General features: G+C 44.1%; 1 protein-coding gene across 5 annotated transcripts in view; it reads right to left on the reverse strand.

Moving 5' to 3' along the window:
- The window catches only part of scrib (scribble planar cell polarity protein), a 76,199-nt gene that overhangs the window by 19,596 nt on the left and 43,735 nt on the right, over positions 1 to 12,868 (reverse strand). For all 5 annotated transcript variants that reach the window (XM_030756662.1, XM_030756660.1, XM_030756661.1 and 2 more), the window contains exons 11-26: positions 12,679 to 12,845; positions 12,422 to 12,552; positions 12,109 to 12,234; positions 11,720 to 11,905; positions 11,270 to 11,626; positions 9,710 to 9,772; positions 7,656 to 7,745; positions 7,494 to 7,571; positions 7,093 to 7,410; positions 5,022 to 5,102; positions 3,247 to 3,495; positions 2,768 to 2,878; positions 2,388 to 2,681; positions 2,092 to 2,280; positions 1,404 to 1,523; positions 312 to 368 (exon numbers count right to left, since the gene is read on the reverse strand). In XM_030756662.1, coding sequence (XP_030612522.1) covers positions 312 to 368; positions 1,404 to 1,523; positions 2,092 to 2,280; positions 2,388 to 2,681; positions 2,768 to 2,878; positions 3,247 to 3,495; positions 5,022 to 5,102; positions 7,093 to 7,410; positions 7,494 to 7,571; positions 7,656 to 7,745; positions 9,710 to 9,772; positions 11,270 to 11,626; positions 11,720 to 11,905; positions 12,109 to 12,234; positions 12,422 to 12,552; positions 12,679 to 12,845 — 2,617 coding nt within the window. The remainder of the gene's footprint in view (positions 1 to 311; positions 369 to 1,403; positions 1,524 to 2,091; positions 2,281 to 2,387; positions 2,682 to 2,767; positions 2,879 to 3,246; positions 3,496 to 5,021; positions 5,103 to 7,092; positions 7,411 to 7,493; positions 7,572 to 7,655; positions 7,746 to 9,709; positions 9,773 to 11,269; positions 11,627 to 11,719; positions 11,906 to 12,108; positions 12,235 to 12,421; positions 12,553 to 12,678; positions 12,846 to 12,868) is intronic.

The following is a 12,868-nucleotide window of genomic DNA, read 5'->3' on the forward strand; positions in this document are numbered from 1 at the left end:
GGGATAGAACCCACACACATTAAAAAAAAGTAATCTATTCATCAGCTATAGGAGAAGAAAAAGCATGCAAGGTGGGACATTGCAGGAACAGTTCTGTCAAACACGATACCCACACAGGGTGCAGAGGAGAAGCTTCATTCACCCGGTAATAGGCAAACCTGAGGATGAGACTCTAAAGCTCCATCCTGCAGACCCAATTTTCTTTTCAGCTATATTGGCAAAGAAAAACTAAGTTTTCTGGCCTTTTTGTATTTCCATCGATCTGCCCTCTAGCTTTCCCGAAACATTAAATGATTTTCAGTTTCACTTACCACTTTCTCCATCTCTTCCCGCTCCCACTGTGACGTCTCTCTCACCATCTCAGACTCCTGACGAAGACACACATTTAACCTTACAATGCTGAAAGCTACTGTTCATCATCTAACGCTTTAGCAGAAGAAATTACATTACAGTAAGTAAGCCCTGACAAACGTGGTTGCGGCTATGTGTGCAGAGAAACAACAGAAACATGGTATTCAATAAACGCAGACCCTGCATTCCTTTAGCACGGGCACCCTCCCAAAAACTAATCTGGACAAAATAAACAACTGTGCTGGCGCATTCTGGCCGCTCTGGTAGAAAGATGCGTACGTGTGGCGTGCATGGCCGGAGGGAGAGAATCTGTACAACTCCATCTGCTAACACCAAACTGCTGTGGAAAAACTGTGCTGGTGCAGCAGAATCATTGAATAAAACATCTGATTCACAGGTTGAGCTGAATGGTAATGGGTACTCTAGCTTTGCACCACACTTATGTGGAGCTGTTGAAGCTTTAGAGAGCCCAAAAAGCGCATGTTACATCAATACAATCAGTATCTGACCTTAACTGCATAAGTGATAGTGACATCAAATCCAGGGCTGTAAAATGAAGCTCATGCAGATGTGTAAAAATCTGCAGTTCCTCAACTTGAAATCACAGCATGTATATAAAAGAATGCAGCCACTGTGATGACACCAATTGGTTAGTGAAGCATAAGCTTCTATGCAAATTACAGGCAACTGCGGCAATCTGCTAGCAACCAAAAGCAATCACAAGAAGGTTTTTGGTGCAGCGGCCTCTTTGTAATTTCACCTAGCAAGAGCCAGCAACCTCCAGAAATCAGATGCCAACTAGTCAGGGAATGCACATTTTCCCCTTCACCTGTGGTTGCCAGAAGGTTGCCAACTAGTCTCTAGACTTGTGCCACTCAGGCCTTAGCAGGTAACACTCTGCCCTCTCATCCAAATATGATCACTTCTAGATCCAACTGCTAAACTTTAAGCTTTAGGGGTCCAAAACTAATGTTGTGGTGGAACTCTTTGATATACAGTCTATCTATAAAATCAGTTAAAATGTACTGTTGTTGTATAAGATTTAACCATACCTTCTGTATTATGTCCATCTCCTCTGGGCTCAGGTCTCGGTCTATAGAAGAGATGCTCTCCATACTGTTCTTTCGTACAATGCTGGTTGCAAATGGATTGGCAATGACACCTGGAGATGCCTGAAAATAAACCCAGAGCTCTGTTTAAAACTTTTGAAATGAAACTGGCAGCTGTACTTTTATTTCAACACTCAAGCCAATTAAACACAACTGTAGTTCATCCTATACAAATAATCCATCCATCCATTCTCTTCCGCTTATCCGGGGCCGGGTCGCGGGAGCAGGAGCCTAAGCAGAGAAGCCCAGGCTTTCCTCTCCCCAGCCACCTCCTCCAGCTCATCTGGAGGGACCCCAAGGCGTTCCCAGGCCAGCCGAGAGATATAATCTCTCCAGCGTGTCCTGGGTCTACCACGGGGCCTCCTCCCGGTGGGACATGCCCGGAACACCTCACCCAAGAGGCGGCCAGGAGGCATCCTAATCAGATGCCCGAGCCACCTCAACTGGCTCCTTTCGATGTGGAGGAGCAGCGGCTCTACTCTGAGCCCCTCCCGGATGGCCGCACTCCTCACCTTATCTCTAAGGGAGAGGCCAGCCACCCTGTCCATTTTAAACATGTTTAACTCCGTTTATGCCACATTTTTTTTCTAGGTCAAAGAAACTTTTCATCCAAATGTTCATGTCATCTCACCTCCACCGCAGCCACTTTGCGAGGGTCGAATCCATCACAAACCAGCATCACCAGAGAGTCCCCAACAGCACGAAGCACTCGCACCGCCTCTGTGTGCGTCATCCCCAGCAGACTGTGGTTGTTCACCTCAAGAATTCGCATGCCAACCTGTAGTCGCCCATCCCTAGCTGCTGCGCCGGTGGAACTCACCTGGAGGTAACAGTCGAAACTGAGCATGTTCACATTTCTCATGTGGTTAATGACTTCACATAAAGCAGAACTGTGTCAAGATGTGTTGCTTTGGGTAGTCAAAGAACCTTTGAGATAAAGATGCCCTCATCTGTGGGGTCGAAAGGATTTCCAGCATGACCCTTGGCTCCTCCGCGAATGCTGATGCCGAGCTTCTCTCCAGGCTGCTTCTGGATCATGATCTCCTGCATTCCCGGCGGTGAAGGGTCCCTCCGCACCAGCATACGGATCTCCTGCTTGTTGGCCAGCAGGGCCCGCACAGCTTCCTGGTGTGTGGCATGTCGTAGGTCGATGCTGTTCACCTCTAATATTCGGTCGCCAACACGCAGCCCACATTGACTTGCCAACCCATGAGGAATCACCTGAAGAAATGAGGTGCAGTCACAGAGTCACGCAACATATTCAGTAGATGGCAAAATGTTAGAATATAACTGTTTCACAGTAATACCTTTGAGATGAACACCCCAGGTTCATTGATGCCGAAAGGGTGGCTGGCATGGTCACTGCCTCCTACAATACTCAGGCCTAGAGGGCCTCCAGACTTGACCAGGGTAACTTCCTGTTAGGATTAGATTAGACTGGTTGAAGCAGACCATTTTAAAACTATTAATATTTTAAAATCAGAATCTAAAGAACAAGAATCAAACATCACAGGTCAGGTCTACATCTATTATAGTCTAATAGATACAAACCAACAACTTTCTATTTAGCTGCATCATCATTTAGCTGCTTTATTGACAGCTACTAATTGCATCAAGCCTTCATACCATGCACCATCTTCTCTGGAACTGGACAGCATTAAGGATAAGGCAGGAGCCACACAAACAAGCATTAACACTGAGTGCTTCAATGAGGTTTCTACAGCACTAAAATTACTAAAAGAAATCCCAAACTATTCGATGTACAAGTTGGTCCTCAGGTTCTCACCTCGATGGGGTACTCGTCCTCCATCCGGTTCAGATGGTTCCCGTGAAGGGAGAGTCCTTCCTCCTCCTGGTCTGGAGAATCTGATGGTTCTGGGGGTGGAGGGGAGTGGGCTCGTGCCCGGGTCTGACCTGGAGAGCCACCTGGTGCATTCAAGTCACGCTCCACAAGGAGGGTGATGGTGGGGGAGGTGCCAGTAAGGAGTGCTACTGCCTGGTCATGCCTGGCCTCTGTCATGTCTACACCATTGATCTGGATTGACAGTAAAACCAACCACGAAGGGTGTCAGCCCACTAGGATGCTCCCATTGATCATTTGTTACTCATACAATGAATATTTGAGAACAGATGCAGGCTGCTAACAGTTGTTTCTCATCACTCTCTCCATTCATCACTCAAAAGTAAAACCGAATGATTAATTATGCTCTAAAGCAATCAGATTTTTAATTTAGAGATTTTTCAAATGCACCAAAGCGAGTAGGTATTGAAAGAAGAATCCAACACCTATACAGAGCAGCAGGAAAGTATAGAGAAAGCAAGGGGTGCTGGAGGCAATTTAAGATGGCAGAGGTCCCCCGAGGGAGAGAAGCTGCAAGCAAGCAAAACTATTTTTCATCAAACCCCCTAAAGTAAGCTTATGAATGTCCATGCTACCATCTTCTAATGTAATCAGTTCAGCACTTTTCCCTTTTCTTGCCTTTGTTTACTTAAAACTCCAGTAGAAGAATGTAGCTTCTCCAAAAAAATTATCTTAAGTCCACAAAGGCAACCATAGATGTCTTTAGACACCGCAGATTAACCATTTTAAAATTGTTTGTGTGTGTCGTTAGGATTGAATATATAGAGGTAGCTTTTAGGCATGCAGTCTAGTCCAAAGTGACAAGCAGAGGTCGGCACTGACCCGACAGTACCAGCTCTTACCACAGGCTGATACGCTGCAGCTGCTGCTGTTGTGGTAACTCCTGTCCACCACATCAGCAGAGCAACAGGTTCAACCCACTCCACCCCAACACCATACCCACCAGCAAGCAGGCAAGGAGATGCACTCAATGCATTAGTGAGCATGCACAACAGGAGAGCACAAGAAGAATAAAAAGAGAACCAGAGACAAGCCAAAGAAAGAAAAGAGAAAACCCGGAAAGAAGGTGTAGAGGATCATTCAGGAAGCGTTTCTGTGATTACAGGAGCAGGAAGTGCAATAAAGAATAGTTCATTAGTTTATTTACAGCAATACAGTGAATAAAAAAGTATGCAAATATGACTGGGAAAGAAAAAAAAACATGCAAGAGTTGCTAATACGCAGAAAGATAAAAGGAGCACAAAGCAAAGCTAGGAGTGGGATTAGCAGTGAAAATTAAAGAGCTAAGAAAGGTCATGCAGGAGCTTCTCCTAACCTTAAGGTTTTAATATTTAACATAAGCAACTACAAAATTGTCTCAAAGCACAATGGAGAATGGTTTTAATATGAGTACCATATTAGTAACTCATGGATGTGATGTGTGAGAGTCTGATAAGATAAGTTTAATTTACTGCATATGCTCAGGATGGCAACACGAGCCAGTCTGCTCCATCTCAGACTCCTTTGTCTCCTTTACCGGATCAACATAAAGGTCTGTATCACTGTTCTTCTGCCAGCAAAAAATGATGCTCAGCTGTTCGGGGTTCACTCCAAATATTTGGTAATTGCTGGCTTAAATTGGTTCCTGTTTGTAAAGAAAGCCATGTTTTGATCACAGTGAATACTACAATGCCCAGATGGAGAGGGATGGTAGTACTCACAGAGATCACCCTGTCGCCCACACGCAGCGTGCTGTCTCTGTGTGCCGCTCCACCCTCTGCAATTCGAGAGATGTAGATTCCCTAAAACCAAACAAGACAAACATGATTACTGATTTCAAACATTTCTGCAGGTTTGTGGAAAATTTGCTCATGTGATGTAACCAACAATGGTTTAATTCTGAACCATGGCTGTAAGTAGTTGGAGACATTAGCAGCCCACACTGCCAGAAACTGTGATACAAGTTTGCACACACAAACAACTGCGTACATACAGCTGATTACCAGGACGGCGCCTGATCGCGAAGACATACAAAAAGTCTCGAATGCCAGCAAACTATGATCCCTGAGACGCTGGCCCTTTTGCTCAGACACATTACACTGTTTGTGTACCAACAAAAACCCAGCTTAGCTGCTAAGCCTATTCCACATAAACAGAATGTTTAAACACATGCATGTACAAAATCTAGTGCATCACATCCTCAGATCAAAAACCAGGTGAGTCACTGCATCCACTTCAAACAGCTTTTTGAAAGAGAGGAAAGACTTACAGTCAGACCTGCTTAAATCATATGTTTATGAGTCCTTTCCTCTTTGTGGGCTCCTGGAGCTGCTTTAGCTGCAGAGCAGCAGTGTGCTGGCCCAAATATACACCTCACCCCGTCCAAGTTACAGCACGACTATCAAGTGTCAAGGCTGGCTATTCATATCGGTGTCTCCCAGGAGATGACTGCAAACGCCGTGGCCAGAATAGACGGCGTTAAAAGACAGATCACTGTGACTGAGACTTTTACCGCAAACGTGTTGTGACTACACTTCCCAACTTTCAAACCACGCTTTAAGCACACCCTTTTAGAAGACCTTATATAGTACGATGCACTGTCTCTGCGGCTTTGGATGCTTTCTGTGTGTCTTTTTCCTTCTCGAAGTGAAACCCAGGATCTGATGCAGACTTCATTCAACAGATTTGCACTTTGATATAAGGCTGCATAAATCACACATGTGTAAAATAAAAGCCGCGTCATCTCAATGTGGGAAACTAAACCACTCCCTCAAAGAGCTCACTCAGTTAAAGGAAGTATGTTAAATCATCTAAAATTAAATGTCTGCAATACTTCTGTACTGCAGCTTAACCTGATTCTTAAAAAAAGAGGGCATTAAACTTATGTGTGCACACAAATTTGCATGATGAATTACAACATGATACAGATCTCAGATAAACATCCATCCTTTGACAACCATTCACACTCACATTCACACCTATGGGCAATTTAGAATCACCAGTTAACCTAAACCCTGTAACTGCATGTCTTTGGACTGTGGGAGGAAACCCACGCAGACATGGGGAGAACATGCAAACTGCACACAGAGAGGCGCGGGCCAAGGTGGGTTCGAACCCAGACCTTCTCGCTAACCACCACGCCACCGTGCTGCCCTAACCCAGAACCATTATTTTAACTATCTGGCAGTTTTGTTCTCAATAAATCAACTGGCATTCATTCATATCAACAGCATAAGTTCACAGCAAACATGCTTGAAACAGCCATGTCATCTCCCCGGTCAGAACTGGTTACGGCATGACAGCAAAAACGGCACCACAGACCACAGAGGTCCAGTCAGATCAGATTGCAAGGAAGAAATTAAATGTATATGTCTTCGTTTGTTTTATTCAGCAACATGTGATTAACGAGTAATTTGGTCACTAAATTCTTATGAATACACGATGTCCAATCCACACAGATCGGTGCAACTGCAGCCTTTTTTTCTATCACTTTTAATCCATTTATGTTCACTTATGAGTAAATTCAGCCTCAGCTGTTGCACATACTGTGTATATAGTGTCACAACCATAACCTGTCTGCCTCCTGATGTCAGCACAATAAACTCTGTGATATGTATCTAACAGCTCAGTATAAGAAGTGGTGTTCAGAGCGTGAGGTCAGTAGTTCAAGCTAACCTTGTGATATACTTTTTTTTTTATACTGCATCCTTACTCCTCTCTTTTTGAATCTCTTGTTATCCTATAAAAACAAAAATGTTTGATTAGTTGTTGTTTCTCTGTTTTTATTCTCACCGTGTCCCCTGTGCGGTACGGCGTGGAGCCTTTCCCCCCTGCAATGCTGAATCCCAGCCCCTTGTCATTGCGGATGAGGCAGGTGGAGAACCGCTGCCTGGGCCCACTGGGACTGTTCTCCAAGTTGAAGGTGAGGCCGCTGCTCCGCCTCTCACGTGGGAAGTAGTCATCCTCGGGTCTCAGCGGTGTGGTGGTGATGGCGTTCTCCGGTTCCACCATGCGCTCCCGCAGTACCGTCATGGAGACTGTTGCGCCGGAGCTGCGGAGAGCTTCCACTGCTGTGTGATGCTCGGCTTCGTGGAGGTCCACTCCATTTACCTGAGACAACCAGATTTGTTTTTATTGAATAGGAAACAAAGACCGTCACTGTCCATGTTACATACAGACATGCAGATGTTTACCTCTAGCAGTTTGTCTCCCACTTTAACCCCGGCTCTGGCTGCAGGACCCTCTTCAGACACTCTGGAGATGAAGATGCCCTAAAAACAACCACATTTTAAACACATGCAATCTGTGACCTCTAATGTTGTTAAATCTGAACAAACCCCAGGTGCCTGGCCTACCTCATCATCTCCTTTGTAAGGCGTGGATCCTTTTCCACCAGCAATGCTGATGCCCAGGCCGCCTGTTTGTCGTACAATGGTCAGGGTGTGCTGCAAGTTGAGGAGGGTCAATTAGCAATACTGGGAGTGAAAAACCACCAAAAAACCCACTAATCTCAGGGTTGAGTAAGAGGAAAAGGAGCCCACAGTGTTTATTACTTTGTTTTGTTTGGGTTTTTATTTTAAGTTGTGGGTGACCTCGCTCTTTCAGGCAGAAGATGGCACCAATCTGTGCTGCATCCTGTATTTGTGCTGATGGATGGATGGATGGATGGACGGATGGACGGATGAATGGATAGAAACTCAACTTGGCGTAGGCCTAGTGTCAGTTTAAATGAAAGGTGGATGATTTTGTGTTTGTCTGAATTTTTATCAAACCATGAAAGAAAACTTTGACCCAAATCAGCCACCAGTAAACCAATGAACATTAGACATGAATTCAAACACACTGTGTGAAACCGTCCTCAGCGGGACTCACTGAGACCAACATTTTGCTCAAAACAAAGTGCGCTGTGTACGTATCAGAGTGTAGACTTGTGGATGTTATGCATACTTGCAGGCCATGCAAAAACGGGGAGGAATGGAGACAAATGAGGTACAGATGGAAGGAAGTAACAGACAAGACTGTACAGCGTCCTAAACGTGGAGTCCTGTTGAGACTCCAGTGTTGCTAACTGTGACTGGAGTGAAAACAAATGTTTCTTGCAAATTTTTTTGTCACCCACACTAAACAGAATAAATGTATTCATATATAGCATATCATGCAAAAAAATGTAGATGGAAGGGGGGAAAAGGAAAATATAAAACAAGCTCTTTCTTGCATTTGAAATAACAGCCATGTGCTACTTTATACAGAGTTACACAATCAGAAATTGACTGTCATTCGTCTGGAACTCCTATCCTGTCTGGAAGCTGGATTAAATCCCATTTTAATGGAAGAAAAAACCTGGAGGAAGTCGGGAAAGTAGCTTTTCCTCACCAGTGAGCAACCAGCCCATTCATTCCAGGGTGAGACGGTGTTGGGCGGGATGAAAAGGAGCGAAGCAGCGGAAGCAGAGGAAAGACAGGGGAGAGGCAGAGGGGGAGGCAGAGTGTGCCAGAACCTGATGCTGGACCAACCGAATGTCTACAAACGTTTGAATTTTTATGGTACATACAGTATCTTAGAGTGGGAAAAAAAAGAAAAGAAATGGTTGACCTTGAAGAGGAGAAATCAACTACTCAATTACTGGGAAGGCCAGAGTGTCCAACAAATTATTAATATGTAATTTTTTTCAGCTTGAGAAACTTTTTTTTTTTTTTTTTTTAATGAGACACTACAGCTTAACTTTCTCTGTTGGATCACTGTAGTGATCACTTAGTTTTGTAATCTTTAATAGGACTTAATCACCAACTTCAGGCATTTGTTAAATTAAAGCTGTCTTAACAGTGGATTGCCTTAAGCTTTAAATATAATGAAAGTGGGGAAAAAATATTTGTGGACTAAGCTAAACAGCCTGGCAGAGTGTGTGTTTGGCCTTTTAAAGAGGGGTAAAAAGTAATGCTTTTAAAAGCATGGCCTGTGCTGGGTTTATAATACACCTCAAAAGGAAAGCATCAATGGAAAACCACAAATACCTTGTTTTAAAAGCCAAAAATGTAATTTAAAATTAGATTTGAAGTGCCCAGCCCTCAGCTGTATTAGACCCCAAAATGCACAAAGTTGCTGACAATGAAAATCTCACTCACAGCGTTAAAGCGTCCACACTCCAGCTGTCCAGTAAGAAGAAGAAAAATGATATATTTTTTAAAAAGTCAATTTAAACACTAATATGTCCACTTTAGTCCTGTATCCAGGTTCTGCCACACTGGCCCTCCTGTGAATGAGCTGTGATTAGAGGGGTTCCCTAGTGATCGGCTTGGATTAACCAGGGATTTCTGTGGGAATTTTTCTCCACTTTTGACTACAGGTGGACAAATGAGTGGGTGAGTGAGGGACGGAGAGACAGAGTGGACGGGAAAAAGTAGGTACAGACCTCTTCCTCCTCAATTCGAGCAGGTTCAATCAGCAGATTATTGACTTGATCAAATGACACCCCCTGTTAGGACAGGAACCAGCAAGAGGCATGCGGATTAGTCAGGCCAAAATAAAAATATGCACACAGACAGACATACCCACAAAAAAAAACAAACAAACAAACAAACAAAAAAAACCTTTTCCAGATACACCAGACACTCAACACTCCACTGTCTGCTTGCAGTTTGCGGGACTTCAAATTCCACTATGAAGCAGAAGTGATTTCACACTCGCTCCCCAGCCACCAAAAGCAAATATAGGCAGAGGTGGAAAGACAAGATCAAGGAGCTGAGCCAGAGTGCAAAAAAAACAAACAACAACAACAACAAAAAAAAACCAGAGTGTAGAGAGAGAGTGGACAAAAGAAGGAAAAAGCTCCCAAACCAGAACAAGCCAAGCCTCCACACCATCAAGAGCAATTTCCTCCAGGAACAAGACTTGTATTTAGGTGAAGAAGTCAGTTTCAGGTTAAAAGATATCTACACGATTTACAGGAAGTACAACAAAAAAAATTGTGCTGAAACTGATTTATAAGAAGTACAAAAGTCTCTACAAAAACCCAATATAAAAAAAATGAAATAAAATAAGACCATGTGACACAAGCAAGGCTCGTTGGATCTCACGGTCCAGCTCTGCCAATACATGTTCTGGTTGGTCTGAGTTCAGCCACACACACACACACGCACGCACGCACGCACAAGCAAGCACGCACACAAAACAGATTCATGATGACGTTTGATTATTAGGTTAAAAAGGATTTCTACAATTAGCACAATACAAATCAATAGATCTCCATTTCATAATTCTAATGATCAAGGTTCATCCATAAGCAGCTCCTGAGCATCCTTTACTTGCTTCATTCATTCTTTGCAGGCATACAGTGTTATAAAAGCAGTCTGCAAGTGTCATTATTCAACTGATGGGCCAGTGCTGAGCAAGAAAGGCTGAATTTATCACAAAAAAAAAAGAACAAAAAAAAGGAAAAAAAAAAAGGACAAAGATCAGAATGCAATCTTGTATGGAAACAAGGGTTCACAATGGCCTGTGGCTGATTTATGTTGAATATGTCTGCATGCTTTCTAGGTAGGAGAGGCGAAGTCTGAGGGAGACAGGCGAGGCTACTGCTGAGTTTGTGATAATGTAATGCATCACCCTCAGTTTATAGCACAAGGGCAGGTATCTTCTCTGGAATGACCCTGCATGCAAACGCCACATCCATCTTAAGTGAATGCAGCTTCCAAGGTGGTAAAGGCTCTCTATGCACACAGCATAAAGTGAGTGCATAAAGGCAACAAAGAAGGAAAAAATATATATGTATAGTTTTAAAGCCTAAAATATCTCTCTGTTAGCCCTGCAACAGACTGGCGACCTGTCCAGGGTGTACCCTGCCTCTCGCCCTGTCACAGCTGACCCTTATCCAACCCTGAATTGGATAAGTGGAAGAAAATGGATGGATGGATATATAGCACTTTCTACATTCCTGAACTGCACCCTGCCGGTGTTTGGCACTCTCTTTTACCTTTACTTGGCTGGAGTTGACCTGATGCCGGCTGTCCTCCAGCTCCTCTATTCTGTGGTGGTGCTGAGGAGTGCCAGCGCTCTGCTCTTCCTCCTCATCCTCCTCGTCCTCAGCAGCCTGAGTTGGAGAGTTGAGGCCGTCGGGACTGAAGCCCTGCAGGAGCGCAGCCACAGCCTCGGGTTTGGGCAGCTTGGTGATTTTGAAGTGCTTCTTGTAGTGTGGCGTGTCCTTTCTTATCAGACGCTTCTCCATGGGCCTCTCGTCTTCCTCGTCACTCCTCTCGCCATCTTCGCCGTCCTCTTCGTGGTCCTCGTCTCCACCTCGGATGATGGGTTCTTCTGCAAAGTGCACAGTGGGCTGGAGAAACAAAAGGAACAACATTTTTTTTTTAGAGTTTTACAGAAACAAAGGCTTTTCTTATTTCATAGATTTGATCTAGTCAGCATTTACCTCAATGTACTCCACCTCCATCTCATCAAGGTCATCCTCATCCTGAGGGAAACTGCCATCCACACGGTTCTCTGTCTGAGATGCTTCAGTCACATTTTGTCTATCCTCATGGGAGGTGGCTGACAGCGTGCTGTTAGATACCTGGGAGTCATGGCTCTGATTGGAGAGGTCACTGAGCCTTTTTTCCTAAAAACAATGACATCATTTTCGTTCTATCAGCATCTACCACACCAGCAGACAGCACTGGAGCAACATTTTAGTTAAATGGTTTGTGATACTGGAGCTTAACAGCAAGAAAATAAGTGCTTTTTGCTTCTTTTTATTTAAAAAGTTGGTAATGATCAATATTTACCAATTATTCTCCTTAATCATTATTACACAGTATGTACCTGCGGGTCCAGGGACTCATCTTCTTCATCCTGTCTGGATGTGTACGCTTCATTCCTCCTCTCCTCAATCACCTTCTTCATCACCTTCAGCTCACTGGGGTGCGGTGTGGCTCTGCGCTGAAGGCCCTGAAGTAGTAATTTTACCAAAATCATGCATTAGAGACAAATTTCATCAAATACAGAAACAAAAAAAGGCTTTACAATCATTTGGGATCTGATTCTCCTTTAAGAACTACAGTATTAAGTTTTTAGCTCTTGTGCTCATGGGTCAGAGGGCAAATCCTCGTGACACCGCATTGTTTTGTTTCCTTACTCTGCGCTCTGCGGCAGCCTCGTCATCATCCTCCTCCTCAGCCTTGGTCTCTTCCTGGAACTGAATGACCGACACTCTGTTCAGGTTGCTGTCTGTCCAGCTGTCATCCACACTGTTCTGGAGCAGGTTCTCTGCAGATAACAGCAGAGGAAAGGGTGTTTTTTACTGGTTTTGGCTGAAGACCCCACCAGATAAAATAAAGATAATGCATGCATACTTATGAATATTCATTTGCTTAATCAAAGCATGATATTTACCTAGACTTGGGGAAGGCTGCTGGGGTAGTAAATAGCAGGTCAACACTTTCTCTCCTGTTCGCTCATCATCCTCTGTCTGGAACTTGAGCATCGGCTGAGACTGGTTCTCTGCGAGCCACATGGCCTTCAGGTTGAGGTTTGTCAGGGCAAAAGGCAAGTTTTGTAATCTGGATACAAGGTAAGCATGGGA

The sequence above is a fragment of the Archocentrus centrarchus genome, chromosome 20 (assembly GCF_007364275.1).
Source record: "Archocentrus centrarchus isolate MPI-CPG fArcCen1 chromosome 20, fArcCen1, whole genome shotgun sequence".
Lineage (NCBI taxonomy): Eukaryota > Metazoa > Chordata > Actinopteri > Cichliformes > Cichlidae > Archocentrus > Archocentrus centrarchus.